A 12,864-nucleotide genomic window follows, 5' to 3' on the forward strand; every position below is an offset into this window, starting at 1 on the left:
AAATGCTGACTACTTCAGGCTTACTTTCAGAACTGGGCTTCAAAGATCACCTGGGCTGCCTCAGCTTGAGTCACCTCACCGCTGTCCCAGTGAAATCCGGGGAAAACTATTTTCAAAAACATGGTAACTTGAAAGACATTAAGCGATGCTTCAGCAGCCCCTTTAGACATGCCTGCAATCAGAATCTGCTCAAATCTGTGGCATGCACCTAACGTTTAGCATTGGCTAGTTCATAGGATGCATTACTCTAAGTAGCTAGTGCATTTTGTTGCTTTTCAATCCTATAAACGTTTAAACCCCTCGCCGTGCAGCCCGGCGGAGGCCCTGGCACCCTGCGCCGCCAGGCTCTGTGAGGGTGGCTTCACTCTCCCACGCTCCCACCCCATTTTCTGCAGCTTCCAGAGCCAATAAGGACTTTCGGACACAGCCCACTATGCAGATGTATCTTATCTGGGCGATAATTTCGTAGACCTATTATTAAATTTTAACTGCCTTTCGAAGGGGGGATCGTACTGTCGGCGGTGCGCTCCTGTCCCCCCCGGACCGAGCGGGACGCCGTGCGCGGGCCGCGGCCGCCGCCATAAGCACTACAGCTCCCAGCAGGCCCCGCGGCGCCGCCGCACGCTGCGCCGCCGTCCGATGCCGCGCGCCCCGCCCTCTTCGCATGCTATTGGGTCACAGACCCGCAGCCGCCCGCCTCCTCTCTTCTGATTGGCTGCGCCGCGCCAGCACGGGTGGCCGCCCTGTGTTTGAGGGGGGTACAAGATGGCGGCGGGCGAGGCGGCGGGGCGCTACCGGAGCACCATGAGCAAGAGCAAGGACCCCTCGGGGCTGCTCATCTCAGTGATCAGGTAGGGGTGGAGTGGCCCCGCTCTGCAGCCTCCCATCACGCCCGCAGGGCCGCCCTGCGTGGGACCCTGGGGGTGACCCAGGGGCGTGTGGGGCCCGTTCCGGGCCGGGCTTCCAAGACCTCGGGTCCTTCCAGGGCCCTGACAGCTGTGGGGAGGCCTCAGCGCTGGAGCAGGCCTTCTCCTGAGCGCTGCCCGCCGTCCTCCCGCCCTGCCTGGCTTCCCCCTTCTGTTCCACTTTGTTATATCCTGGGGCCTGAGGAGTAAGCCCTGCAGTTAGCACTAGCTTAATGTCGTGCAGGGAGGGTCAAGGCACTATATCTTTTATTGCTGTAGAGTCTATAGTTGACCTCTGTCCACAAACACATGGCAGCACTGAGTAAAATATGACTGGCCGGAAAAGCTGCGGGAGTAGGAAGTCCTGAGTGCAAACTCCATTCTGGTTTAGGATGCAGTAGAGGGAAAAGTGCTACTTCTAACTGCCTTGCAGGGGATGAAAAGAAAACAGTTGTGTCTAGTCATGTTTAGAGTATTGATTTCTGTCTGCCCTTATTCCTGAACCCCTCTCCTTTGCTAGAGGGTGATTCTGTGATATACTTTGAGCCAAGCAAGGACTTGAATTCATTTCACTGCTTTCTCTCTGTGCCTTCTTCAACTGCGTGTAAAAATCTCTTCTACGTAGCTTATGAACAGTAGGCTGGCAGCTGGTTTCCCAAACTGAAGCCTTGGGCAGCACGCAGTCATATTAGTACAATATTGTGAGTTGTAATGAACTTGCAAACTTTGATTCCTACTTCAGTGTCTTTGCCAGAAACTATAGTCAGTTACTTTGGAGAAGTTATTGTAGCAATATTTCTGTATCTAGGACATGTTATGATTTTAAAATCCTCTATGAATAGTAATGTTTAGGACAAAATTCCATTCTCTTTTGTTACTCTGAAAAGTGGTCTTTCAGATCTTGCAAAACTGGAGGTAAATGATAGCTCTGAAAAGCAGTAGGTTCACAGAACTGTGTAGCCTTTCCAGGGTCACGGCTGCGGTCTCTGAATTGTACGGTAATAGGTAACAAAGAATCCCACTGAACAATGAATGAAAGGTGGTGCTTAACACAGACTGCGGTGCCTGACTTCCATTTCAAATATATGTGGTTCATTAGTTTTATAAGAAAAGCTGTTAAAAACCCAGACTTGTTTAGGTTGGTATGCAGAAAAGTGTATGTTGGCATGACCTCGTATAAACTTGAGGTATGATACTGGTAGTAGTGTGCTTTGGTAACTTTTTATTTTGTATATAACAAATGTTGAAGGGGAAAGGGGTGGGAAGCTAGTACCCGAAAACGTGATTATCAAAATGGATCATGTTCCTGCAGCTTTTATACCCAGACCTACACACGCTCATGGGTGCAATTGTTCATGAGTTCACATGGAACGTTTGTGTAATGAATACATGATTAGGTGAAAATCTGAAAAAATCAAGCCTCTGCCTGGACCTTGAGTTTTTGCTGGGACTTAAGTATATTTGGGACAAGGGTAAGTAGCATGGATTTGAAGTGTTGTGCTTAGCATTTCTTTATCAGCCTCAAATTTTAATAAGTTGAGGAGGGAAATGTAGTATGTTGTAGCTAGATAACCTTAATTTAGAGAAAATTGAGAGAAAATAGAGAAAATTTGTAGACAGCGGAAGAATCAATAGTAGATGTGCATTGATTGCTGCAGCATTTCCTGTAGTAATAGTCTGTTTAAGTTTTTTTTGTTCATGTTTCCTGTAATTTCCGAGAGTATTTTAAGGGCTGCCTTCTGTATCTCTATTTTTACAAACCTGGACTTCTTATTTCATTTATAATGTAAAATGAGAGTGAGCTCATATAACTATGTTCTCTAAATAAGAAATCATGTTTGTCTAATAATCTTTGGCTTACAGGCACTGATACTTTGGTTGGTTTAGGTCCAGTGTTTGGACACAACATTGAGGTTAACTTTATGAAATTAAAATTATGTATTTCAAATAAACAGCCTGATAACTACACCTCCAGAGTTTAATTAGAACTTGGTTTGGATGTAGAGATTCTTTGCAAAGCTTGAAGTGTTGTGTTGAGCCAGACCATGAAAGCCTGAAAGTAGAACTGATTGCGAAGGAAGGAGAAAGCGTTGTGTTAATATTCACATTTCGTAGGGTTTGGCAACTACCAAAAGGAAGTGATACGGAAAGGAATTTAAGTAGTTTTCTTTATGTTGCTTTTGTATAGCTGCTCAGGTGAGGATGAACTTGCCAAGCAACAGGTGACATTTTTTTGCTGTTTTATATGCTCATAAAATACCATTGCAAACAAATATAGGCCTGAGTGTGTTAAGTGTATCTTTCTTATAACTAATCAGCTTCAGAAAAATATTACAAATCTTAACAGTAGACTACTGGTTTCAAATGTGGCAAAGTTTACTTTTCTTGATAGCTTTATTTCTGAAACATTTATGTATAGAATATTCTGCCAATTCTTGTGGGTTTAGATTGCATTTTCTGGTTTATTTAGGGAGCTGTTTATTTCTCTCTTGTTGCTTTGTGAAAGGCCCATAAAAAGAAAGTAGCAAAACTCTGACTACATTCTTCTGCTGTAGAAAAACAAAACTAGAGGAGCTTCTTTAAGTATTACGGTATTTTACTTGGTTATAGCAAAGATGGTGGTCTTTCAAAAAGAAACATTGCTTAGGTCTGCAAAATCTGCTTAGTGTGATTGTCTATAAAATGCTTTTAAATGTGAAGCTGAAAGGCCTTTTATAAATAGAAATCGTTTTAATAATGAAGGGATAATTTGTTTATATTTACTCAAGCTTAGTAGCTGTCTGATACATTGGAAAAGAGGCAGGAGCTACTGGCTCCGGTTAGGAGTTACACAGTTACGAGGCGGTGTAGTCAGACACTGAGCAGTGCTGCTGCTAGGTTATACTGAGTTTTTGGGTATAGCTTCCCCTCTTCTTTCTCCTAAAGGAGAAATAGAGGGTTTGTTCATAACAATAAATCTTTTAGAAGTAAAGAGTGTTTGGGAAGCTTAATGAATGTTTGCAGTCTGCTATTAAAATCCCCACCTTTGTTGTAGCTCAAGGGAGCCTTTCTTCTTTTCTCTGTGCCTTTAGGAGATATGAAAGTATCTTCAATTTGCCCTTGTTCTCACATTGCTGAGAAGAAATGACCATTATTTGCTACAAGAAGACATAGCTCCTGGGATTTTGACTTCTAGAGTAGGATATTGGATAGCAGGGCTTTACAGCTTATGTCCCCTTGCTTCTGCTGGCTGGTTGAAAGTGCAGCACTTACAATCATGCCTCAGCACACCCACTTTCAAAATGTGCTAATTCCTTTGTGTATGGGAAGGATCCTTCAAATTCCTTGAATAAAAGGTACTTTATAAGGTCAAAATATTGTCACTGGAGACCAGGAGCTTTTGTTGTCTAATGCTGATCACATGGGCTTTCACAGTGTCTTTTTAAAAAAATAGTGCATAGTGGAAAAAATACTGCTCATCTGCTGGAGGACAACTTGGGGATTTCTTTTTATTTTTTTATTTTTCAGAGGACAAACACGTGTATGTATATTGATTTTTCTTAACCTTTTGTTTTGTTGGTAGCTGGTTGAAGCGGCTTTTGTACTCTGAAACAAGCAACCTGGCATTTAGCAAATGCTATTTTTTTGAGGGATCTTGTCAGATTTTTAATTGGTAAATGTGTCTGCCTTTTATTTATTGTTAACGCTTTTTTTTTCCAATTAAAGGTTGCTATTTTTTAAAACTGGCCTTTAATAGCTGCTTTAATTGGGGGAAAACAAACTATAGCAGTGACTCCATAAGACCTTATTGAAATCTTTGTGTTAAGCTTTCACACAGGCAAACACATACAGCAGGTATCTGCAGATACGGCAAAAAACCTTGCATGTATTTTATTTTTCACAAGTGGATTTCTTTTTCCTTTTAACGCCTTTCGGCTATTATTTTCATTATGTTTACAGTGAACTCTGTTAAATGGATTATCACTAATGATCTGCCATTTGGTCTTTTTCTAAAGCAATAGAACTGATATCTCAGTTTGAGATGTAGAGTGAGAAGGATGAATGTATACCTGTTGCCCTCATTGTTGCATTTGAAAATAGCTGCTATGAGAAATAAGGCTGAGTTACTCCGATCTGTATACACTGTAATGGTCTCTTAAAACTGCTTTTATTGCTAAAGGTGTTCTCCAATGTTATAAAAGTAGTGGTTCTTCTATGAGGCAAGTAGCTCAGAAATTCATTGAGAATAAATTGTATTTGGTGGAGTATGGTTTTAAATGATAAATTTTACTGAAATGATTGTGAGGTTCTTGCCAGATATGCATACATTTTATACAAGTGTTGGCTTGTAGCTTCATATAGACACTTAATTGAATTTTAATATTAACAGTAGGGGAGGGTGCATACGTGAACACACAACCATATGCAGAAGGAAGTATGTGTGATCATGCCCTGTTTAAAAGTTCAAGTTACTCTATTTTTCAGCTCTTACTTCAGCTTTAAACGATGCACTGTGCAAAGCTGGAGTTCAGACTACTCTTAAAAAACTAGGAAGTAGAAATAGTTGGTTTTGTTAAAAAATCATTACATGTTCTGTGGTTTCAACTGTTCTGAAGATGTTGCCTCCAACAACTCTTCGTTCCAGTGCAGTATTGAAACCTTCTGGTTAATATTGAAATCTCCAAAGCCTCTTGCTGATTCATGCATGGCCACTGTTCTGATGCTACGTGATGTCAAGGATGGGTTCATAGTGCAGAGGGGCCGATGGCTCCTTAAATACTCTTCATCTTTTAATCATCCAGGTGGCAGGTCTGAGTCGCATTGTCCTGCTTCTGCTCTTGCAAATTTGAAAATACTGATCCTTAGGGCTTGTGTTTTCTCCTGGGAATGTGGTAATGCAAAAAGCTGTGTTGGCTTTTTGGATTTAGAATTCATTATGGAAAAAGGTAGAGCTGGTACCTGTGGTCTCCTATACATGGAGATAGTCCTGGACAGGTTGTCATGTAGTAGGGTGGTAGCCAGGTCACTCTGCTTGTGCCTGTAGTTGTAACTGGCATCTCATGGGTTGGTCTGTCTGTCTGCATCCCTTTTCTGAGGCAGAAAATGGTGCGCAGTTGGTGTCGGGGTTTTGCCTGTGTGGTATTGTTTTTTCATCTTCATGCAGGGCTGTTGGAGACAGCTAAGAAGAGTGACTTGTTCTGTTGAAGTCATAATCTTAAATGACTGAGTCTAGTATTTGTTTCAGAAATCAGCTGATCACTAGCTATACTTACATGGTTTGTATTGATGTGGTAAAATTTGATTAAGGGTTGATTAATTTATCAAAATAAAGCATTCCATGATGATATTTGAGATGGCTGTAGGCTGCTCAGCCTTTACACTGCAGCTATATATATATGAAAGTCTTCAATGATAAAAAGATCATCAACTTTTGTTGAGAATGCTTTAACCAACTGTGTAAGCAGCATGAAAGATTAATGGAATGTAAGTAGAGGAGTGAAATGTTTTATAATGCTCTGTTTACTTTGTATGTTTAACAGCATTTTGAAGAGACTGGGTTCTGCCTTTTCTTGTAGTGGAGTGAGTTATTTCTTTGTTTGCACAGTGGTGATCTAGTTGTCTGGAGGATGAGTGCTTTGTGTTCCCTTTGAGGGTGGAGCGTGCTGGCCTCAGGATTTTACTTTTTTTTTTTTTAATTAAGGGGAAGATCCTTTATAATTTTATAGTCAGTTTACAGTGAATACCCCATTTCCCATGCCAATTGACTTACATGGTGCAGTTTTTGACTCCCTTTTTTCCAGCACCTCATTGTTGCCATGAAGGGAGGCGTTTGTCTCCTGAACGTATTGATGCATTTCCTCAAATCCAGAATTTCATAGGAACAATCAGCTAACCTATGAAAATGAGAAAACATTTAACATGTTGTTACTGAGTTAAATTGTTAACTACCTTTTGGATTTTTTTTTTTCTTCTGGCCGGCTTTGTTTCAGAAGGAACTGACTTTCAGAACTGTTTCAATGACTCTGCAGAGGTTTCAAAACATGTATTATCAGATTATATTCTTTGAGGTTAAATAGTGCTGGAAGCTGTAGATCACCCCATTTGGGACTTGTCTTTAAGACAACAGTTTTCAATTATAAAATTCAAATAAGTCTATTTAGTTTAATGAACCTCTAGAAATTTGTAGAGTAGTTTAGACAGTGTGTCAAAGTACAGTGGTTCTTGTCCCAGGGTGCCTTACAAAGCTTTTTCATTGTGCTCTGTTGAAACATAGCTGCTTGTAAGGTCTCGTGGGGTGGAACAGTAGTTGGGAGGAAGGATACTTGCTGAACTGCTCTAGACAGGCTTTTTTCCCATACAGGATGCTGAACTGCTCTAGACAGGCTTTTTTCCCATACAGGATTGGGTTTTTTATACCCATAAAAATAAGGCTTGGGGGGAAAAAAAACCACCCAACCAATGTCTAGATTTTCAGAAAGGACCAGATTTTATTGTTTCCTCACTTAAGCATTTTACTCTGATTAACTCAGAGGCTTAAATACTACTTGTAAGATGCCTCCAGTAAACATTTAATGTGTGTTTGATCTTCGGTGGTGTTTGACAATTTTACTGCAAGGCCCAGTTCTTGAAATCATCAGCATCAGTGTAATGTTCTGTTTCCCTCTACAGCTTTTAGGGCAGGAAAAAGTAATAACAGAGTAATGCATTTTACCATACAGTATTTCTTGCAGAGCACTTATGTGCATCTTCCATGCATCTGTGAATTCAACATTTGATCCTCCCAACAACTTGCACTTCAAACTCACTGCCACAATTCCTGTGATAATTTGCAACTTGACAACGTCTGAGTAACTGCCTGGTTATGCTCGCTTCTGCTGGACAGCTGAGATGTGGACAGATGTGCTCTCTCCATCTCAGTTATTTTGTTCCCTTTCCCTCGCATCCTGACCTCTTACCTTTTATTCAGCTGTTGTTGTTTCTTGTCTATTAGATTTCCTTGCCATAAAAGAGCTTGTGCTGTCAGTCTCCATGTCTGAGCGGTGTCTCTCAATGGGGTGGCTGGCATTCAAGTGTTAGTGCACGATAAATATCTAGTAATGATCACAACGGTTTAAACTGAAATAAGAGAGCAAATACTGTAATTGCTGTGTGGTCACGGTTGTCAGCAAGAGGTGCCTTATGAAAAGTAACTAAATTCTAACGGGTTTCTTTTTACTCTGCCTTCCCCCCTTCCCCCCCCCCCCCCCCCCCCCCTTCTAATACTGAAATCTCCTTGGCACATTGCAGCTATTTCCTGCAGAGAGGAGACTGGTCTTCCTAGAGATCCACAGTGCTCTGCTGAAATGATTTTTTTGCTTCTAGCAACTGCTTTCTTCACTTAACTGACAAATCCTTTGTTGGTCAAAAATTGTTTTAGCTAAGGCTGTGCTTTGATATCTACTCCCCCGCCAGCCCCCCACCCTGTAACTGACAGAGGCTTGTCATATTCTGGTTTGTCTTTTAGGTCCTTAGTATGGTATAAAATGGAGACTAAAGAAACTCCCTCATTCTCTGATTTTCCTTCTTGAAGGGTGATGTTGATAATTGTAGTGGTGTACTATTGATTTTATTGTCTAGAGTGGTGCAAATGTATATGATACATTGTGAAACATACTCAGTTTTTATAATCTTAACATGTAGTACCTACCCAGCACTTTTTTATCTGCAGATTTCAAAGGTGGACAGTAAGAATTATTGTTTAACTGTTGCCCACGCTAAAATGTTGAAAACCTTGCCCAATTTCTTCAGAAGGGATGGATCATACTGCATCCCTTAAACTTTGGATTTTGCCCAAAGCTGTAGTGTGTATTTCAGAAGCTTCTTCTGTTCAACAGATTTCTGGCATTGTTTTTACCAGAGAGAAAGGTTACAACATAAGTGAGTCCTGTAAGTTGGCCACACTTCTAAACATAGCCTTAGCTTTCACCAAGACAAACTTTAATCCAGGCTGTGTTGTACGGAGTTGATACCACAAGCTGTCTGTGTTATTGTAGCTTCAGAAGTGTTTTAAGGGGAGGAACTGGGAGGCTTAAGGCGGCATGTGATAATGGTGCACAATAATGTAGAAACAGGTGGCAGAAAGTTTACTGTGGATCGCTGTTAAAACTGAAGCTTTGTTTGATCGCCCCAGTGATTCAGCACTCCTTTTTATTCCACGTCACTAAAATGTTCGTTTTCCTGATCAGATGAGAAACATTTAAATTTGATCGGCTTGCATTTGGGTTTTTTGTTGGTGTTTCCCACTGTCTTTAATGAGTGTTTGCATTTGAATAAGTGATGCTGAATGAAGGCAAGTGAATTATGTGCTTAAAGAAACCGGATCCAGAAGTAAGAGAAGATTCTTCCTGGATTTCCAAGCTGCTCCTGTGCCTCATGTAGTATTCTTTTCTGCCTTAAACCACAAATATTTGCATATGTCTGCTCTGATACTGTGGAGCAGAGGAAGAGAAGGTCTACAGGGACACACTGGTGCTGAACACCTACAGCAACGGTCAAAAGCAGCACGGACTTCAACACTCCTCTCCTGTAAGAATTGTCTAGAGTGTTGCAGGTGCTAACTTTGCATTAATTTTCTAAAATGCATATTTGCATTTTCCATGCAATGTCTTTTCTTTCATTTTTAATAAAAAATAAAAATAATACATTTAATAAAAACCCCCGCAGAATCATAATGCCCACATACTGTTACTATAGTGTTCTTCCTTTGAAACAAATTTTCTAGTCAAGAAATTGGTAATTAAGACTGTTTACTATCCATAGCTTAGCAGTGATCATACTTAACATGGCTGGCCTTAGGGTAGGTAAAACAGGCAAAGTTATCCACCCAACATAGCTGAAAGCATCAGAAAAAGCAAATCTACAGAAATGAAACATTTATTATTCATTAACATTTTTCCCTTAAAATTGACACAATCTAATTTTCTTGGTGTTTTATTGGGTAGATAGGAAGCTAACAGTGGGCTAGCAAAAGAAATTACTTGTCTGCCCTGGAAAACTGACTGAAGCCCTTGATAATACAAGCTATGTGGGCAAACATGAGACTTCTCCATGTAAACAAATTCTTGTTGAGTCTCAAATCTGATTCCTACTGGAGTGGTGATTTTTGAGGCTGGTGTCTGTAAATGGATAGTCTTGAAGGTTGTTAACTTCCTTTTGCCACAGTGCAAAATATTAGGGATTGAGGGGACAACCAAATAGCAGGGTTTGGTAGAAAAAACACTAGTGAATGAAATGCAGTGACAGGGTACTAGATGAAGCAGGAGTGGTGTGGCTCGCACCCTGAATTCAGGTTCAGAAGGCTGAAAGCCTGTGTGTGCTCTAAGGGCACTCAGCATGTTGCAAAATGAACCAGTGTTGGACTGTGGGCATTTGGAAATCAAATTCATGGATTTGTGTCTAGGTCAGAGACAAGTTTTGTTATTGGCCCTTGTAGAATAAAAGAGGGGAAAATAGAGTTGAGTTGCTTCTCTGATGCTTCAGACTGAGGTACACTATTAGGATCGCATGTGCTGAAACTAAATCTTTACTGTCAAGCAGGAAAATAAATGTGAAAATGCAGATGGAGGAGATTCATTCATTCATGCCTCCCTTTGAGAGGAAAATGAGTGGATTTGTTTAGGAACCCAGTTTTTTCCACTTCTGTACATGTCTCTGTGAACAAAATACTCAGTCCCCTTGAAGCTTTGTGGTTCAGCAGCCCATATCGCCAGCCTGAGCACTTTGGCACTGTGGCTGCCTAAAGTACCTGCAATGATGCCTGTTGCTGGCTTTGCAAAGGTTTTTCCTACTGAAAAGTCGCAGGATGCTCCAGGAAAAGCATTTCTTAGTAACTACCTGTGTGGCTATTCTCAGTTTTTGTTAAGCTTGTTGATATGGGGACTGAGCAAAGAAGTCTGTCATGCATTTCATTCACATCAGAGCTTATTTTGTAGTAGTTCATTCGTGCAGATAAGCTGTGCACATTTGCAGGAACATGGGTGTTACACAGAATAAAGATTAATCTGTGTGTGGTGCCCTGTAGTGCTAGGAGCTATGATGTTAAGTCCTGTTTTGGGGTTGGAGTGCATTTGAAGCTCAAAAATAGCATGTTATTAAGGGAGGTGAATCGCTTCATAGTTTTGCAGCTGATCTCTGCAGCATTTCTGTACTTCTGTAGTTACCTATTGGGACACATGATGTGTAGTGCAATGGGATTTGTTTTCTTCTGCTGTTGAATAGCTTAGTGGACATGACGTTCTTGCAGTTCACAGCAATGAAGGAAATGTATTACCTTGTGAAGAAATTATGGCTTGTTTTCTGTCCTTTTTCATCATGTGAGTGTTGGTTTTTGTGGTGTTTGAATGTGGGAGAGTTTGCTTCCCACCTGCACCCCCTTTCCCTTCTTCCCTACCTTAATGTATCACACTGTAGGAGTAAATTTACAGAGGATATGAGATTGTGTGGTAGCTCTGCAGTCCAGGCACCTGTGGATCTTGGACAGGTCTATGAAAAACATTGATTTGTCAAGACACAAAGAAACAGCTAGCACTAAGTCTGCAGTGTGAGAATAACTTGTTATATAGTGTATGGAGTCTGCTGGTGGTGTTGTTGGAACCAGATTAATTACGTTGGTTCCTAGAGAAAAGTTTCTTTTATCCCTGCTTAATGTGTTGCATTTTCAAAGTGCTGTATGTATTTACTATGGTAAATAGTAGCTACAGTCTGTAGTATTTTCTGCATTATGAAAATGAGACATTGTGTGACTTTCTCAGAGCTCTTTAGTGTTTCAGTGAGAGAAGCATTTAATTTTGTTGCTCAGAGGAAAATGCTGAGACTGAGGTCTGTGGAGAGAAAAAATGACTCAATTGGCTTTTCCAGCTGCTTCCAAACACTTTTCTGTGTTGAGCATTTATAGGTAAGCATCTATAACTCAGAAATCTTGCCTTCCAGTGTTTTGGGTCAGTCCCTAGGTTTTGATGGTTGTTGAATTGCTGGAAAGCACCAGGTGAGAGTAGTTTCAAATGTGCTTTTGGGTCCTAATTGTGCCAACATGTCTGAGACACTTTATTCCTTCATCTGTGGTGCTGAGGATGGAGCACTCTTCTGGAGCTGGGAGTTAGTTCACTTTTCTAGAAAGGTATAGCCTCTTGCAGAAATGGTAGAGATGGCAATTATATTTGACCAATGTGAATACATATTCTTACATATTTACCTCTCGAAACCAGATATTCCTGTCTTTGTGAGCAGCTGTAGCAGTTTAAGGCTTTAGGCATCCTGTAGAATGACAGTGCTTCAGGACTCCTGTAAAAGTCTTTCCACCTAGTTATTTGAGTTGGGTGCTAGAAAGTGGAGATGAAAAATGCTTGTGATCCACAGATCAAGTTCTGCTGAAATGAGTAGTCCCAATGGACTGTTTTTACTAATCTAATCCCAGTGTAAATTCACTGACCTCAGGGGAAATAGCAGGGTCTGGGTTTTTTCTTGGGTTTTTGAACTATGCTGCTTATCCCATGATAAAGGCATTTCAGGATTGTGTCTTATTATCTTCTCTACCTTGTGTTCCATATGCAGAATTGACTACGGTGAATTAAGCATTTTGCATTTGTGTAATCTGTATTTTGAACTCTGTAAAATCAAAAGTCAATGAGATTTGGCTCAATGAGGTTCTGTTTTACTGTAGCATAAAAATGTCTCTTAACAGACTAACATCCAGGTAGAATTATTCTAATCCTATTGAGCTCTTGGTAATGAGACAGGCATATGCAGCCATCCAGCTGCCAAGTATAAATTACAGGTATTTTACAGGGGAGGCGGATTCTCATTTAGAAAAACGAAAATGAAAAAACAAGTGAACTGATCAGGGAATCCTACTGGAGAACCCCACCAAATTCATAACCTGCATGTACTCAATATCTAAACTGATGTTCCTTCTGCTTGTCGTATGTTTTGAATGCTTTTGTTT

The 12,864-nt window shown here is 40.7% G+C and overlaps 1 protein-coding gene across 3 annotated transcripts in view; it reads left to right on the forward strand.

Moving 5' to 3' along the window:
• The first annotated feature begins 738 nt into the window (after positions 1–738).
• EXOC4 (exocyst complex component 4) overlaps positions 739–12,864 on the forward strand; it is a 408,492-nt gene continuing 396,366 nt past the window's right edge. For 2 of the 3 annotated variants that reach the window (XM_056339465.1, XM_056339464.1), the window contains exon 1: positions 739–851. In XM_056339465.1, the coding sequence (XP_056195440.1) occupies positions 766–851 (86 nt within the window). In that variant the 5' untranslated portion in view covers positions 739–765. The remainder of the gene's footprint in view (positions 852–12,864) is intronic. The other variant, XM_056339463.1, reaches the window with a different exon arrangement.

This window comes from Falco biarmicus, chromosome 5 (assembly GCF_023638135.1).
Source record: "Falco biarmicus isolate bFalBia1 chromosome 5, bFalBia1.pri, whole genome shotgun sequence".
Lineage (NCBI taxonomy): Eukaryota > Metazoa > Chordata > Aves > Falconiformes > Falconidae > Falco > Falco biarmicus.